This window comes from Somniosus microcephalus, chromosome 19 (genome assembly GCF_052327205.1).
Source record: "Somniosus microcephalus isolate GS21.2 chromosome 19, FLI_Smic_1.0, whole genome shotgun sequence".
Lineage (NCBI taxonomy): Eukaryota > Metazoa > Chordata > Chondrichthyes > Squaliformes > Somniosidae > Somniosus > Somniosus microcephalus.
The window spans coordinates 38,008,247-38,025,682 of record NC_141005.1 but is presented as its reverse complement, the minus strand read 5'-3'; the positions used below and the strand labels follow the sequence as shown (position 1 = coordinate 38,025,682).

At 43.3% G+C, this 17,436-nt stretch overlaps 1 protein-coding gene across 3 annotated transcripts in view; it reads left to right on the top strand.

Annotated features, from left to right (window-relative positions):
• ift81 (intraflagellar transport 81 homolog) overlaps positions 1-14,227 on the top strand; it is a 103,575-nt gene extending 89,348 nt beyond the window's left edge. For 2 of the 3 annotated variants that reach the window (XM_085961600.1, XM_085961601.1), the window contains exons 19-20: positions 10,768-10,911; positions 13,947-14,227. In XM_085961600.1, coding sequence (XP_085817726.1) covers positions 10,768-10,911; positions 13,947-13,988 — 186 coding nt within the window. In that variant the 3' untranslated portion in view covers positions 13,989-14,227. Of the gene's footprint in view, positions 1-10,767 lie in introns of all 3 variants that reach the window. The other variant, XM_085961602.1, reaches the window with a different exon arrangement.
• The last annotated feature ends 3,209 nt before the right edge of the window (positions 14,228-17,436 follow it).

Sequence of the window (17,436 nt, the reverse complement as noted above, 5' to 3'; positions counted from 1 at the left end):
TGGTGTCCAACACATCAGGTCTGCGCCCTATCATCCCTCTACTAACGGCCAGGCAGAAAGGTTCATGCAAACTTTGAAGCACGCCTTGAAGGCATCGCAAGGTCAGGGCTCAATCCACCAACGTCTGAACAGCTTCCTGTTGTCCTACAGGAACGAGCCGCATGCCACAACCAAAACTTCCCCCGCTTCGCTCATGATGAAGAGGCAGTTGCGGACAAGCTTTGACTTACTCAAACCTCCAAGGGCAGAGCAGGTTGTCCATCGTCAACAGCAAGCTCAAGTTGAAAAGAGAGAGAAAAGAGCCAAGGAGAGACGGTTTCATCCGGGAGAGCACATCCTAGCTCGAAACTACAACACTGGACCGAAATGGGTTCCTGCTACGGTGATTGCGCAGACGGGCCCTGTGTCTTACATGGTTGAGACTGCTGAGGACGTCGTCTGGAGAAGACACACAGATCAACTGTTGCTAGGAGCAGAGACAGCCACAGAGGCTCCAACGGCTGGTTGGCCTGAACTGTTTCCGAATGATACCGCAAACCAGCATCCTTTGCCACAGTGCTCTTCTCCAACACAGGAAGTCAAAGAGACTGTTCCACCTGTGCAAACTCCTGACTTTCAACTGACACAGGCACCTTCTCCATCCAGGCCTGTGTCAATGCCTACTGCTGTGGAAGCCAGCGATGACCGCCGGTATCCTGTCAGGGAGCGGCGGCCTCCAAGACGCTTGGATCTGTAGGCTTAGTGACTTACCCACAAGACTGGGGCAGAATAAACCCCAGGGTAAAGTCAGGGTTTGAGGCAGTCGACCTCTACCCTAGGTTAGTTGAGTGTATTGAAAGTAACTTACCTGTTGAGGAATAATGTGGACCTTCCATTTAAGAGGAGAGGAAATGTTATGTATTGTGTGTTCTCCTCCTACCTGTGGTGGCGCTGTCACAGAAGATAAATGGTTGGGTATTCTCTCGGTTAAGTTTAGCTCTCTTTGTTCGGAACTTGCCAGAACTTCCTTTCCTTCCAATAAAGCACTTCATGTTTGAATCTCTGAGTTCTGAGTCCTAAATTGTGTCTAGGTCGAAAGGTACAGACACAACAGTTATCTCCTCTCTGATTTCTTTCAGCAGCCTGGGGAGGCATGCCATCAGGGCCCAGTGACTTATTCACCTTCAGTTCTACAATTTTTTACATCAGAAAAATTACTTTTCTACAGTTAGCTCTAACTATTGTTCCATATCCTCCTGTAGTACAACAATGTTCTCACTCCCACCATCTTTCTCCACAATCAGACCCCCTCCTACATCCCTGAGTGGTCCTATGCTATCTTTAACTATTCTTTTACCTTTTCTATGCTTATAAAAGTCCTTACTATTTCTTTTCATATTATTTGCTAGTTTGTTTTAATATTCCCTATTAGCCTTTCTAATATTCCAAATACAGTTTCTATATTCTTAATGATTATCTTCAGTATTGTTAACCATAATTTTAACCTACCTCCCCTTTTAATTTTTAGTTTAGCTTTAACCACTCTATTTATCCTTAGAACTCTATGATGCACCTCCATTTTCATTTTATAGGAATAATTGGTTTTAGTGCTCTATGCAACTCGTATTTTAAGATTTCCTACTGATTCGTCAACCTGTTAGCTTTTCTGCCCAGTTAATTTGGATCAGATCCCCTATTCACTAAAAATTTGTCTTTTTCTTTGACTCATGATTATCCTTTTCTATCCTTACTCGAGCCTAATATGTAGTAGTCATTATTTCCCAATTGTTGTTTTACTACTTTCACATCAGTTATTTGCGCCATTTCATTTCTCAGAATCAAATCAAGCAATCCTTTTTGAACTAGAAACACTAATCTAAGAAGCAGTCCTGGATGCATTCAAAAACAGTATTCTGCTCTTTGATCACATGAATATTACCTTTATCCCAGTCTATCTTGATATAGTTAGAATTGCTGCCTTGTTCCTACATATTTCACTAAACTGCCTGCAGATCATCATCTTCATCTCATCTCATCTCTATGCATGCCAAGAATTGTACAATTTCCTTCCGATTTGTTAAATCTATCCAAATGGATTTTGTTTTAATGCAACCCCCTAAGACATCCTTGTGTTCATCACTAACATTACCATATCACCCATCTCCACCCCACACCCCTCCCAACTCTCCTGAAAATGTTATAACCAGGAAGATTTAAGTCCCCAGTCCTGCCAAACTTAAATGCGCACATCTTTATTAAAACTACTTTATCATATCCCTCCATAGTTATTAATGCTTCTAACTCTCCAGTTTTGTTTTGACAGCTTTGTGTATTCCCATGTATACCACTCAATCCTCGTTCCAATTTTTTTGGAAAGTTGACCCTTCTTCTTTTTCCTGACTTTCTCATTTAATTTTTGATATCACTTGTCCCTTCTCCAACAGACTTACTGTCTTTCACTAAGTCACAGCCAGTTTCTCTATCTCCTCTGATATTTTCTTTTGTGATGTTATTTTCTCACTATTTAATCCTGTTATCCTTCTCTAGTCTCAAATGTAGACTTCCCCCCCCCCCCCCCACGCACATTAGTTTAAATATTACATTTATGATCAATCTGATTGTACTTTGGCATTGCATTATTTTTGTGATTGATTAGGCTGCTGGGTTTGTGAACTGTTGTGATATTTCACTGTTGGTTGTACAGTTAATCAATTTTATAGTAATAGATCAGTTTTTCAACATTTGTTCTGGATGTGAAAGGCTGTATTTACTGCCCAACAGGTCAGGTGTGTGACTTGGAGGGGAACTGGCTCTTGCCTTTCTAGTTGGTAGAGGTCAAAGTTCTGGATGAGTTCACGTTTATGGAGGGTGGAAGATGGGCGGCCAGCCTGGAGAGCAGTGGAATAGTCGAGTCTGGAGGTGGCATAGGCGTGGGTGAGGGTTTCAACAACAAATGGCTGAGACAGGGGCGGAGACGGGCGGTGCTACAGAGGTGGAAGAGGGTAGAGGGTTGTGAAGCCTTGTGATAGAGGGTTGGAAGCTCAGCGCTGGGTCAAATAGGATGCCAAGTTGCAAACAGCCTGGTTCCACCTGAGATGACAGCTGGGGAGGGGGATAGAATCGGTGGCAAGGGAACAAAGTTGGTGGTGGGGGCCAAAGACAACAGCTTTGGTCTTCCCAATGTTTAATTGGAGAGAATTTCAGCTCATCCAAGACTGGATGTTGGACAAGCAATCTGACAACATCAAGACAGTGGAGGGGGTTGAGAGAGGTGATGAAGTAGAGCTGGGTATCATCAGCATACATGTAGAACCTGATGTGGCTTCGGATGATGTCGCCAAGGGGCAGCATGTAGATGAGAAATAGAAGGGGGCTAAGTCGATGGGAGGACTCCAGAGGTAACGGTGCATGGGCGGGAAGAGAAGCCATTGCAGGAGATTCTCTGGCTATGACTGGATAGGTAAGAGTGGAACCAGTTGAGGGCAATCCCACTCAGCTGGTCAACGGAGGATGGTGTGATCCACCGTGTCAATGACTGTAGACAGGTCAAGAAGGATGAGGAAGGATATTACACCACATTCACAGTCACAAAGAATTCCATTTGTATCTTTGATTAGGACCGTTTCATTGCTGTGGTGGGGAGGAAGCCTTGACAAATTTCCACATTGTCGGGTAGATGCCAGTCTCATAGCTGATCTGGAACAGCTTGGCTAGAGAGTGCTTTGTGTTTTAAAGCAATTTTATTTTGCAAGTGAGTGGCTTAATAGGCCACTTCAAAGGTCATTAAGAGTCAGTCATGTAGTGTGGAGTTGTGTCATGTGTAAGCCAGGCTGAGTAGAGATGGCAGGTTTCCTTCCCTGCAGGGCATCAGTGAACAATTTGGGGTTTTATGACAATACAGCAGCTTTCCTGGTCATTTTTCCTGGCATGTGATAGTGTGTAAATTGTGGTTGAGATGAGTTTAAAATATTGTCATGCTATAATTTGTGTTCCAGAAAAGTGGGGAGGGGTGCACAGCATCTATATATATAAAAGGATATGTCTCTCTGTCTGTCTCTCTGGCCGGCTATACAAGCAAAGGTTATAGAGCGTACCTACACATATGTTATATCAAAAGAAAGCTCATCATTAGGGGACTCTTGTAGGCGTATTTACTTTTTGCTCGGACAAAAATTGTGCCGACGGTATCCAAAAAACTTTCAAAATTTCTCTCATTATCCGCTCATTTGCATCGAGTGGGGTGGGTTCATTGTGTGTGCGGGCTACAGTTGAGTGACGTGATCATTGACCAATCCTACAGTTCAGTGACCTGACGGTTGACCAATCGGTGCGTGTGTGGGCGGGCCTTATCATTCTGAACCGAGGTGAGTTGCCGCGATCTTGATTCCAAACTTTTCATTTCTTTTTCCCACTTTCTGCGTGTTTCTTTTCAAATCTACATTTCCAGCAAAAAAAATAGTTGCTTTTAAAACACACATTGTTTTAAAAAAAAGTTAATTAATTTGTAAATCTTTTCTCTAACATCTAGACTTTTCCTACTTTTCACCATTTTTCCAGGCCTGTAAGCCTGGGCCTCTGTTGCCCAGCCACGCCCGAGCTAGGCACCACCTGTCGCGCTCAACAAGCAGCTCGCGATCGCCGCCATCTTTGTGAAGGCTGGAGGGGGCGGGCCTGAGCCGAGCATCGCCACCGTCGCCATCTTAGTAAAGGCGGGTGGGGCAGGAGTCAGCGCGCGCGACTTGAGTCCGGCCGGGCCTCACGCGGTAGGCTGCGCGGCGGCGGCGTCTCTCTCTGCTCTTGAAGCTGGCTCGGGTGGGGGGCGGGGCTCGGGAGATCGGGGTTCGGCAGATCGGGGCTGGGGGGGCGGGCGGGGCTCGTGAGATCGGGCCTCGGGAGATGGGGGGGCGGGGCTCGGGAGATCGGGCCTCGGAAGATCGGGCCTCGTGAGATCGGGCCTCGGGGGGGCGGGGCTCGGGACATCGGGGGCGGGGCTTGGGAGATCGGGGGGCGGGAGATCGGGGGCGGCAGGTCGGGAGATCGGGGGGCGGGGCTCGGGGACTCCTCCCCCCCTCTCCCCCTTCCCCCCCCCCCCCCCATCGCCGGCAGAGGGGAGAGGGTCTGTTGGCTCCCCCCTCCCTTTCTCCCCCCCCCCCCTCCTTCCCCCACCTCCCCCCTCCCCTCCCTCCTCTCCCCTCCCTCCTCTCCCCTTCCTCCTCTCCCCTTCCTCTCCTCCCCTCCTCCCTCCTCCCCCCCTCCTCCTCCCCCTTCCCCTTCCTCCTCCCTCCCCTTCCCCTCCCCTTCCCCCTTCCCCTCCCCCTTCCCACCCTTTCCCTTTCCCCTCCCTTTCCCCTCCCTTCCCACCCCTTCCCCTCCCCTTTCCCCTCCCCTTTCCCTCCCTTCCCCCTCCCTTCCCCCCTCCCCTCCCTTCCCCCCTCCCCTCCCCTTTCCCCCCTCCCCCCCAGTCGCGCTCTCTCTTCCCCCGTCGCTCTCTCTCTTCCCCCCAGTCGCGCTCTCTCTTCCCCCCCAGTCGCTCTCTCTCTCTCTCTCGCTCTTCCAACAACAATATGCCCTCAAAAATCCCTCGGCACCGCCGGGCACTTCAGCTAGTATGTGATAAATTTACAGGGATAGAGAAGGGCTGATTGCATGTATTTTACTTACTGGAACAAGCTCGAGTAATTTGTCCAAAAACAGAATATCTACTGTCGATATTTTTCTAATTGCTTCACCAGAGGAAGAGGTGTGTGTGTTATGATGTAGCTTAACCCACTTTGGAGGAAATTGCTTATGGGCAATTTCCTGTTTAGAGCAATATATCAGATTTTGGATTAAATTACATAATTTAGAACAAGTATTTTTCTTAAAAATTCTACTTGCTACTAAAAATAATTGACTCTGACAGTAATGTCTGGTACTAGTATGGTGTATACTTTAGAGATACACTGGAGAGCACAAGAACAATATTTTATCAGTACACTCCAGCTGAACAGTTACAATATGCATAATCTTGTGCTGAGAGTTAATGTGGCAAGCAATCCACTTTAATATGTCACTTGTGCTGATATGTCACTTGTTCAACGACTGAAATGTTGCCACGTAAAAATGTAAAATTATGGACCTGATTGCAAAATGTGGAGGGGTTTCAATCCTTGCAACAACAGGTCGAAAAAGTAATGTTGTGCTAAATGTGGTGAGATTTAATCATAGAGGAGCCAGCTAATACATAAATGAGTGGATAACATTATAAGTGTCTTTCAACCGATTAAAACCTGCCATGTGGCCCCAGATTGATCAATTCAAAAATGCCAAAATCATGTACTGTGCTATATTTACCCATTTTCAGTATAGGGCACGTCAATGGGGACATAAATACAGTACACAATTAACTCCGTAGTGTACATGAATTAGATTGCAGGACACTGTTCAGGAAAACTAATAAAACAACTGTTAGTGGCATATATAACAATTATGATATACTAGGAAATAATAAGTAGAATATGCAAAACATATCATTATACACATGATTACTGCAATTAATAAATTGTAGCATGTCATGTATACACACAGTAGCTTAAAAGAATCCTTGCCAATCTGTGGCTTTAGAAAGAAGAAAACAAGCAGGCAAACAGAGGAAACAACATTACTGTAATTTGAATTTTTCAAAATGGGTCTGTGGAACACGAGTACTCAAACTGGTATCCTCAAGGTCATAACATGAAATTTGGGTTTTTTCAGTGCACCAGTAATTCCTTCAGAATCAGCATTCCATACATAGATCCCAGAAGAATCTATGCTATAACCATGTAAATGAGACTTGCCATTTATCACTGTCCCTGGAGGCTGTTATGTCACCAACAGTGTGACATGACAGGACATTGTTGTACTCTCTCTCAGCTGAATTGGGCAGCATTCAACAGCAGTAGTGGCAGGCAACATTTCTTAAAATGTGCACATGGTGATGATGTGCAAGGGGAGGAACAGCAAACACAGAAGTCGTTGTTTGGAAAGGATTGCCATTGTCAAAAGGGGCTCGTCATTACAATGAGCAGCACCAGTTTACCTGCTTTGACACCAGCAGTATTTTGAAGCTCAGTACATCAACTACCTTGCAATCCTCTTCAAAGATGCAATGAATCCCACAAAACACAAATAAAACTGGACTACTTGGATATGCCAACGAGCTACTGGACTTTTTGAAGCTGCAACCAAGTATCTCCACCCACCAGAAGAAAGGTATGAAATCCGTCGCTATTGCTCCAGAGAAGTATCTAGGCATCTTTTTCCGGGTTTGTTTCTGGCGCCAATTAACAAGCATAAAGTTTATGTTGCCAATGAGGCATTCCTGCACTACTCACTTTAGGTTTGCTGACTATCTTTCAGAGCCTTAGGAAAAGGGTCTGTGGAAATGTCAGTATTTGCAGGGAGTCCTCCTTCTAGGAAAGTTTGAAAGCCATGATGTGGAAAGAGAATTTGGAAATATTGAGCCTAGAAAAATAGAGGAATTAAGTTAAATCCACATTGAATGTAATATTACATGTCTAGGATGAGAAAAAGGCTATCGGACCCATACATGCTTGTCCCGCCTATTGCTGAAATACAATTCAGGAATTTTCTATCAAAAACTCTTCTCCAATCCCTCAATGGTGATCAGACAAGCCCCAAGAGGCTCCAAGCCCATTAGTTGTTTAATGAAATAATTCATCTGGCTCTGCTTCACGTCATTTTTTTTAAAAAAGCTTCTAAAGTCTTCTTGGAAGGTTGCAAGGAGTCAGTCGTCAGTACCAGTTTTGAAAATCCTGTTCCATAGGTTGATAACCCTCTGAGAAAAGTGGAACTTCTGAAAATCCAACCGTACTCCTACTTTCTCAATTTAAGTGGGGGCCTCCTATTTCTACACAGCTATGTTACCTCAAACAAACAGTATTGGTAGCAGTCGTCGTCGTACGTGTCTTCATACTGTTCCCTTTGGGGAACTGTATGAAGTGGTGGAAGGATTTCTGGCCGCGATTAACGCTCCTTCCGTGACCGTAACCATCTTCGTACCAGCCATTAGGGTGGTTAGTCCTATGGTGGGAGGGTTTTACGGGCTCCCACAACCCATACGAGGGGGGGGGCCACCCACACCCACGGACGCAAATATCCCACTGGATGTCAACCCAGAATTTAGAGCCGGAGCTCCGACTCCACTTGCCGGGACTGTCTGGAGCGGGGTTCGAAACCCTACGCCTTCTGGCCCAGCGACGGGGATGCTACCGCTACGCCAAAGGCCCACTCCCTTGGTAGCAGTGACCACCGCACAGTCATTGTGGAGACAAAGTCCCATCTTCACACTGAGGACACCCTCCATCGTGTTGTGTGACACTACCACCGTGCTAAATGGGATCGATTCAGAACAGATCTAGCAGCTCAAAACTGGGCATCCATGATGCGCTGTGGGCCATCGGCAGCAGCAGAATTGTATTCCACCACAATCTGTAACCTCATGGCCCGGCATATCCCTCACTCTACCATGACCATCAAGCCAGGGGACCAACCCTGGTTCAATAAGGAGTGTAGAAGAGCATGCCAGGAGCAGCACCAGGCTTACCTAAAAATGAGGTGCCAACCTGGGGAAACTGCAACACAGGACTACATGCATGCTAAAAAGCAGAAGCAGCATGCTATAGACAGGGCTAAGCGATCCCACAATCAACAGATCAGATCAAAGCTCTGCAGTCCTGCCACATGCAGTCGTGAATGGTGGTGGACCATTAAACATATCTGCCTCCTCCTGAGGTCCCCGCCATCACAGAAGCCCGTCTTCAGCCAATTCGATTCACTCCACGTGATATCAAGAAGCGGCTGAGCACACTGGATACAGCAAAGGCTATGGGCCCCGACAACATCCCGGCTATCACGCTGAAGACTTGTGTTTCAGAACTAACCGTGCCTCTAGCCAAGCTGTTCCAGTACAGCTACAACACTGGCATCTATCCGACAATGTGGAAAGCTGCCCAGGTATGTCCTGTCCACGAAAAGCAGGACAAATCCAATCCAGCCAATTACCGCCCCATCAGTTTACTCTCGGTCATCAGCAAAGTGATGGAAGGTGTCATCGATAGTGCTATCAAGCGGCACTTACTCACCAAAACCTGCTCACTGATGCCCAGTTTGGGTTCTGCCAAGACCACTCTGCTCCCGACCTCATTACAGCCTTGGTCGAAACATGGACAAAGGAGCTAAATTCCAGAGGTGAGGTGAGAGTGATTGCCGTTGACATCAAGGCAGCATTTGACCGAGTGTGGCATCAAGGAGCCCTAGTAAAATTGAAGTCAATTGGAATCAGGGGAAAGACTCTCCACTGGCTGGTGTCATACCTAGCACAAAGGAAGATGGTTGTGGTGGTTGAAGGTCTATCATCACAGCCCCAGGACATCGCTGCAGGAGTTCCTCAGGGCAGTGTCCTAGGCCCAACCATCTTCAGCTGCTTCATCAATGACCTTCCCTCCAACATAAGGTTCAGAAATGGGGATGTTCGCTGATGACTGCAGTGTGTTCAGCAACTCCTCAGATAATGAAGCAGTCCATGCCCGCATGCAGCAAGACCTGGACGACATTCAGGCTTGGACTGATAAGTGGCAGGTAACATTCGCGCCACACAAGTGCCAGGCAATGACTATCTCCAACAAGCGAGATTCTAACCACCGCCCCTCGACATTCAATGGCATTACCATCACCAAATCTCCCACCATCAACATCCTGGGGGTCACCGTTGACAAGAAACTTAACTGGACCAGCCACATAAATACTGTGGCAACAAGAGCAGGTCAGAGGCTAGGTATTCTGCGGTGAGTGTCTCACCTCCTGACTCCCCAAAGCCTTTCCACCATCTACAAGGCATAAGTAAGGAGTGTGATGGAATACTCTCCACTTGTCTGGATGAGTGCAGCTCCAACAACACTCAAGAAGCTCGACACCATCCAGGACAAAGCAGCCACTTGATTGGCGCCCCATCCACCGCCATAAACATTCACTCCCTCCACCACCGGCGCACCGTGGCTGCAGTGTTTACCATCTGCAAGTTGCACTGCAGCAACTCGCCAAGGCTTCTTCGGCAGCAACTCCCAAACCCGCGACCTCTTCCTCCTCGAAGGACAAGGGCAGCAGGCGCATGGGAAGACCACCACCTCCAAGTCACACACCATCCGGACTTAGAAGTATATCGCCGATCCTTCATCGTCGCTGGGTCAAAATCCTGGAACTCCCTCCCTAACAGCACTGTGGGAGTACCTTCACTACACGGACTGCAGCGGTTCAAGGCGGCGGCTCACCACCACCTTCTCGAGGGCAACTAGGGATGGGCAATAAATGCTGGCCTTGCCAACAACGCTCACATTCCATAACCGAATGAAAAACGATCCATCTATTTCCATGTTATTAATGCCCTTAATTTGAAATACCTGTTGTTTTGTCCTGTGACTGTTACAGAAATTTCCAGAATTTATTTTTTATTCCTGTTCCTTTTCTAATGTTCTGAGATTCTTTTTACTGCTTTAGGTTCACACATTCCACTCCCCAGTTGAAACTAGCAGGCAATTTGTTGATCTTAAATCAATCTGTATGTGTCTTAAGTGGTGTTTTAAGTTGCCTTCCAGTTTATTGATCTTACCTGTGTTCGATACCTCAGGGACAGAAACTCGTCATGAGAGGAATTATTGGACGTTCTTGTACTTTATAGTGCAACTTGTCTGTGCACTATGAATATTTGTAATGACCTTAGCTGAAATGTTATTTTATTTTCCCCTATAGAAACTACGAGAGAAGCAGAAAGCTGTACGGGAGAGCCATGGTCCAAACATGAAGCAGGTTAAAATGTGGCGAGATTTTGAGCAACTAATGGAATGCAAGAAACAATGCTTTCAAAAACAGCAAAACCAGAATTCTATTGGTCAGGTGATTCAGGAAGGAGGGGAGGACAGATTGATCTTGTAAATTGTATAATTCATTGGTGTCATTGCACATCAAAATTGTCAGATTTATTGTTATGAGCTTTAGCTATTTTCAGCTGTTATTATTAGTCTTGAATATTACAATAAATTATAAATTAAATTTAACATGACATTAATAGTTTTGTAACTTTTAACTTTTACATAAATTCATTTTTAGACAATCCAGCAGCTCTTGTGTTGTAGCAGAGGCTTCCTGTAGGGTAAAGCAGGGATAGAATCTTTTGTCTTTTTGCCAGGCTTATCTCACTGTAGTGGAGTATTGCATATCCGTGATGCGAAACAACCAGTAGTGAACTTTTTCTACTCCACATAGTCTTTCATCAACTGATAAAGATAGCATTGACCGGCAGCTGTGAAGAGCTGTGTGGCTCAGACCAACTTGCCTTTCAGATTGTTAACATGGATGTGGTAAGGGGGGAAAACTGTGACCAGAGCATGAGTGAAAATGAAATGTTTTAGCCAATTTATGAGAAATGTGTAGACAGTAAAATATGAAAAGTAATTATTGATCAAATATATGTACAGATTTTTTTAACTACATCAAAATATTCTTGTTTCATAAAATAAAAGTAAAATATCTGATTTTCAAAGTTACATTTCAAGGAATTCTAAGTATTAAATGTTTCAGATGTCATTTAAATAAAAATAATAACTTGGCCACGCCAATATCTACAAAACTGCAACCTTGGGCCTCCACCAATAGCTCAGTGGGTGCATGTACTGTGTGGTGCTGAGCATTATAGGCAAAGAAAGTCCCAGATTTGACCTCCGCCCTGTATTGAATTGGCTGAGCGGTAGTGATGGCAACACTTATGATTAGCTTCATTGTCTCTAAGCTAAAGAAAAGGGAAAGATGGCTACTGTTCCCTATTCAGATCATCATTAAAAGAGCTCTACTGAAAAGTGACTGTGTATGTGGGCAAGATTTTATTTTGGCAGTGTACCCTCTACTGGCACTCATTGTCTAGGATCTGGACTCAAGAATGAAGAATTGCCAATTGAGCATGGTACCAGAGGGCTGTCAGTGCCTTTGGAACTGTATTCTAGCATCCAGTACCACCTTAATGGGGAGGGAAAGATTTATAGTTTATAACATTATCTGAATCCTTGGTGCAGTTAATGCCTTACAATCACTCCCATATATACATTATTATTATCAATATAGCAGATGAGCTTGAATTCTATTTGCATATTTGAATCAGAATGGCTGGAGTTACTCATCTTAAAACAACTGTTTTTGACTTCAGTTCGTCCCGGAATTTGTAGGAGCCATTTTTTCTGCATTATTGAAAATGAAAGATGATATTTTATCAAAATGCAGATATAATAATTGGTAAGTAAACCAAGGGCAGCACGGTGGCATAGTGGCTAGCACTGTTGCCTCACAGCGCCAGGGACCCGGGTTCGAATCCGGCCTCGGGTGACTGTCTGTGTGGAGTTTGCACATTCTCCCCGTGTTTGCGTGGGTTTCCTCCGGGTGCTCCGGTTTCCTCCCACAGTCCAAAGATGTGCGGGTTAGGTTGATTGGCTACGATAAATTGACCCTTAGTGTTAGGGGGATTAAATACGTGGGGTTACAGGGATAGGGTGGGATATGTGTTGGTGTAGGGGTTACGGGGATCGGGTGGGATATGTGTCGGTGCAGGCTCGATGGGCCGAAATGGCCTCTATCTGCACTCTGTGATTCTGTGAAAAAGCCATAATAAATCACTAACTAGCTCCTTGTTGACAGCAATCTTTTTTATTGGATTTATGGTTTAAGAAGAGCCTGTTAACACATTCTGTAAAGTTTCTTAACAGCTGAAAATAAGTCAATCAACCGGGACTGCAGTCTTTTGGAGTAATTTTTAGACTGAGCCTATTATTGAGTGCAGATGCCACTGCCAATTATTTTTCAGATGAAAAGTAATCTCCCAGGGAATATACTGGATTCAACATCCAACTAATTTTATGTACTTTTCTAATACTTAATCCTTCCAGTGGTAAATTGATTAAAAGTAAAGAAAAAAGAAAGACTTGCATTTATATAGTGCCTTTCACAATCTCAGGATGTCCCAAATCACTCTGCAGCCAATGAAGCACTTTTGAAGTGTAACGTAAGCCCCAGATCCATTCTCCATTATAAATTTCACATTCACCTTAAAATCAGTAGCTCTCCTTCTGGCGCCAATTTTGATATTTCTGAATGCATTAACAGAATAAAGTGACAAGAGACTGGAGGAATGATGTTCCATCCTATCTTCCTCCACTCGACTCAAAAAATTAGATAATGCACTTTTCCTCATAACTACCACTACTCTATCACAACGCTTGCTGCCCACAATCTCTGCTTGCTGTCTTGTTTAAAAATGATTTTAAGAACTGTGCAAATGAGACCTGTATGTGATTCTGCATACAGAATTTAAAAGAAGAGAAATAAATCTGATCGAGTAGCTGACCAGCAATATAAGTGGGAACCAACAAACTGCAAAGATTGAATTGCTTGATTTGGATTATGACAGCGGGGCTCATAATAAGTGTTTACAGTTATTTGTCATGTGTGTGCCTGATCTTTTAAACAAGTTATAATTAAATTTAAAATATTGTAAGCGATATAGCTGTCAGCATATAACATGGTCACAACAGTAAAAACATTAGGATGTTGTTGCTGCTGTCACACAAAGAATTGTAGTGTACAGGCATGTATCAAAGTAAGCATTTATAAAAAGATTTCCTCTGTACAGTTTGTAGAAGAGTAGTACTTTTAACTGTTTAGTCACATACTGTTCTTAATGGAAGGTGTGTGTAACAATCTGACTCAATGCATAGTTTTTTGTCAACATTAGCAGCCTGATTGTGAATTGATAACTTTTCCAATTTTAATGTAATAACTCAATAAAATGATGTTTCCATCACAATGTGTTCTCGCAATTCTCACCTGAATAGAAATTATGCGTACACATTTTAAGTAATATTTGTTTGTGGATACTTTTATTTCAGAGATATCATTCGTTTGAAAAAATAGAGCACGGTGAGAGTTAGTGGTGACTTTGTTCTTTGTCTTACATTGGCAATTCCCAAATCTTCCACCAGATAGGTCTACTTGGGTACATGGTAAGAATCCTGTAAGCTGTGGCCTGGGAACAGCTATGCATCTTAATGAAAATATTGTACAAGCAGTTATGAGTGGGACATCGGTGTAGACAAAAAAATGCTGCTTCATGATTGCTTCATGTTTGAAGATAATGTGCAACAAAAATAAAGCCTTTTTGTCTGAGTTAGCTTGGTATTGGCTTCTTTAATTCAGCTATAGTACATGAATGGATACAAATAACTCTATAGATTGTTGCAACAAATAGTTAATTTGTCTATTGGTAAGTGTTCAGTGGCTAGGCCAAGCCACTCAATTCAAAGGCAAGCACCCTATATGAGTTTGATTGGTAGCCCCTTTGAGTACAACATGCAATTATTTAAATTGTGCTTGGTCCTGGTTACTGTTTCAAAGGTATTTATCAGGCTGTCTTTTTCAAATCAGTGAGTCAAACCAAACTTCCATAGTTGGTGAGGAAAAGTACCACTAAGTAAGAAAATTACTAATATCATTAGCAGAATAGTTGTGAATTATTTATTATTTTCGAGGTAGCTGGCAAACCTTATCTATTGTAAGAATATGTTCTGTTACTGCTACTTTTTGCTCGTGCTGTTACTGTTCAATAAATTTGTTTGGTAGTTGAAGCCCAAGACAAAATCTAAAGTAGTGTTATTCTGTGGCTTTCCAAAGAGAAGGAGGTTCCTTTACAGACACAGGATAGAACCAGTAGATGAAATAATCAGAAAGGATTTCCTGTTTGTTACCCAGGTACACTAAGAATTTTACCTCAATGTCAGAGCAGAGCAAAATGCTCTCTAGGACATGAGGAACTAGGGGTCACCTATTAGAGTAGTCTGATACATAGGAGTTAAAATATCTAGAGTGGAAAAGGTAAAAGACTTGCAAAAAAGTAACAGTAGTTGCAGTATAGGTGAGGTAGAATATTACAGACCAACAAGAAAAATTTAAAACAAATGGACTAATAACTGACAACAGTAGTTTAAAAGTACCCACAAGGGCTCATAAAGCATAGACAAGGAAATAGAATTATTCCACTTAGCTGCTGAGGAAAAAAAAGGATCATGCTTACGAGCTCAAGGCTGTGAATCTTAGAGCAGAAAAGAATCATCACAAATTTGAGGTATAGGAAAAGGAGACACCGTACCAACATGTTCTTGAATGATGGCGAAGGTATATTGACATTGAATCCAGTAAGTGAGGGTACAGTTCATTTAGCTCATAACTCTGTGGGAAATAATTCCATTAAAGCCAATCTGATAGCAAATTTTAATGGGGACAACAGTATAGGTATTTTCAGCAGGCATGTTGCATTGTTAACAAACAATCATATGTGGAGCAAGTAAGTGAGCTGAAAGGGTGATAACATCACTTAATGGTGAAGCGCTCACCACATTTTCTAACGTTTGTCTTATGGATATTACAGACTATGAAATTGTCAACCATTCTATTACTGCTTATGACTTAATACCTGAAACATATACACGCAGTTAAAAATGTAAGAAATTGGAGAAAGCTCTGCATTGTATTTAGGTGCTTTAGAGTGATCCATTTAGTATATACCAACATTCGTAACAGGTCTTTGGAAGTACTAGGCAAATGGAAGTGTTGCAACAAGTTGTTGTTTGTAAAGTTTACCTACCCCTGATATTCTGCAAGAGGAATACCATGTAAATCTATTAGTTATGCCTACAGTACCACTATTCGTTGGAGCTCCTCTTGCTCGTCTTCCCCAACTGGTTTTGACTTGTAATGTCAGACCATTTCTGGGAAATGAAGTAGGGCAAGTGGAGATCATCTAGCTAACAGTGACCACAACATAATTCGGTTTCAAGTAATTATGGAAGGAGACAGAAAATATCGAAGGTAAAAATGCTCAAAATGGGAAAGAGCTAATTTCAGTGATTCAAGAAGGGACAATCGGGTAGATTGGAAAAGACGATTGCAGGGTAAAGCAGTAATGGAGCAATGGAAGGCTTTCAGGGAAGAGAGAGTTCAGGTGCAAACTAGGCATATTCCTTTGAAGGAAAAGGGTAGAACATCCAAAGCTAATGCACCCTGAATGACAAAGTTAAAATAAAACTGAAAAAGGAGGCTTATGACAAATGTCAGGAGTAAGATTCAGTTAATAACCAGGAAGATTATGGAAAGTACAGGAGGGAATTGAAAAAGTTAATATGGGAGGCAAAGAGAGGTTATGAGAAAAGATTAGCAGGCAACATTTAAGTGAACCTAAAACATTTTATGAACATATAAAGTGTAAGCAGTTAGATAGGGAAAAAGTTGGGCCTATTAAGGACCCAAAGGAAAATCTTCATGTAGAAGCAGAGGACATAGCTAAAATATTAAATGAGTACTTTACATCTGTCTTCACTAAGGAAGTGGACGATGTGAAGGGTACACTAAAAGAGGAGAGGAAAGTTATCAACAGGATAGTAATAGATAGAGAAAACATACTAAAAAGATTAGAATTACTGAAAGTTGGTAAGTCACCTGGTCCAGATGGAATGCATCCTGGGTTCCTGATAGAAGCAAAGGTAGAAATAGCAGAGGCATTGGTCACAATCTTTCAATCCTCATTGGATACAGGAGTAGTGTCGGAGGACTCGAGGGTTACTAATGTTATACCACTATTCAAGAAAAGGGAGAGGGGTGAACCAGGAAACTATAGTCCAGTCAGCTTAACATCGGTGGTGGGGATGTTATTGGAAACCATTATCAGGGACAAAATAAACTTTCATTTGGAAAGGCATGGGTTAATCAAGGAGAGCCAGCATGGTTTTGTTGAAGGCAAATCGTGTCTGACTAACTTGATTGAATTCTTTGATGAGGTAACAGAGAGGTTAATCAAGGTAGTGCAGTAGATGTATATATGGACTTTCAGAAGGTATTCACAAAGTGCCACACAGGAGGCTTATTAAAAAGATGGCAGCCCATGGAATTGAGGGCAAAGTGGTGGTATGGCTACAAAATTGGCTGAGTGACAGGAAGCAAAGGGTGGTGGTAGATGGATGTTTTTCAGACTGGGAGGTGGTTTGCACTGGTGTTCCCCAAGGGTCAGTTTTGGGTCCATTACTCTTTGCAGTTTTTATAAACAACCTAGATTCAGGTGTAGGGAGCAGCATTATTAAGTTTGCAGATGATACGAAACTTATCAAAGTATCAGCTAATTATGAGGATGGCTATAGGCTTCAGGATGGTGAAATGGGCAGAAACATGGCAGATGGAGTTCAATGTGGAGAACTGTGAAGTGATGCACTTTAGGAGAACTAATATAGAAAGACCGTATACTATAAACGGCACCATTTTGAAAAGTGTAGATGAACAGAGAGACCTTGGTATCCATATACACAAATCCTTAAAGGGGGCAGGGCACGTTGA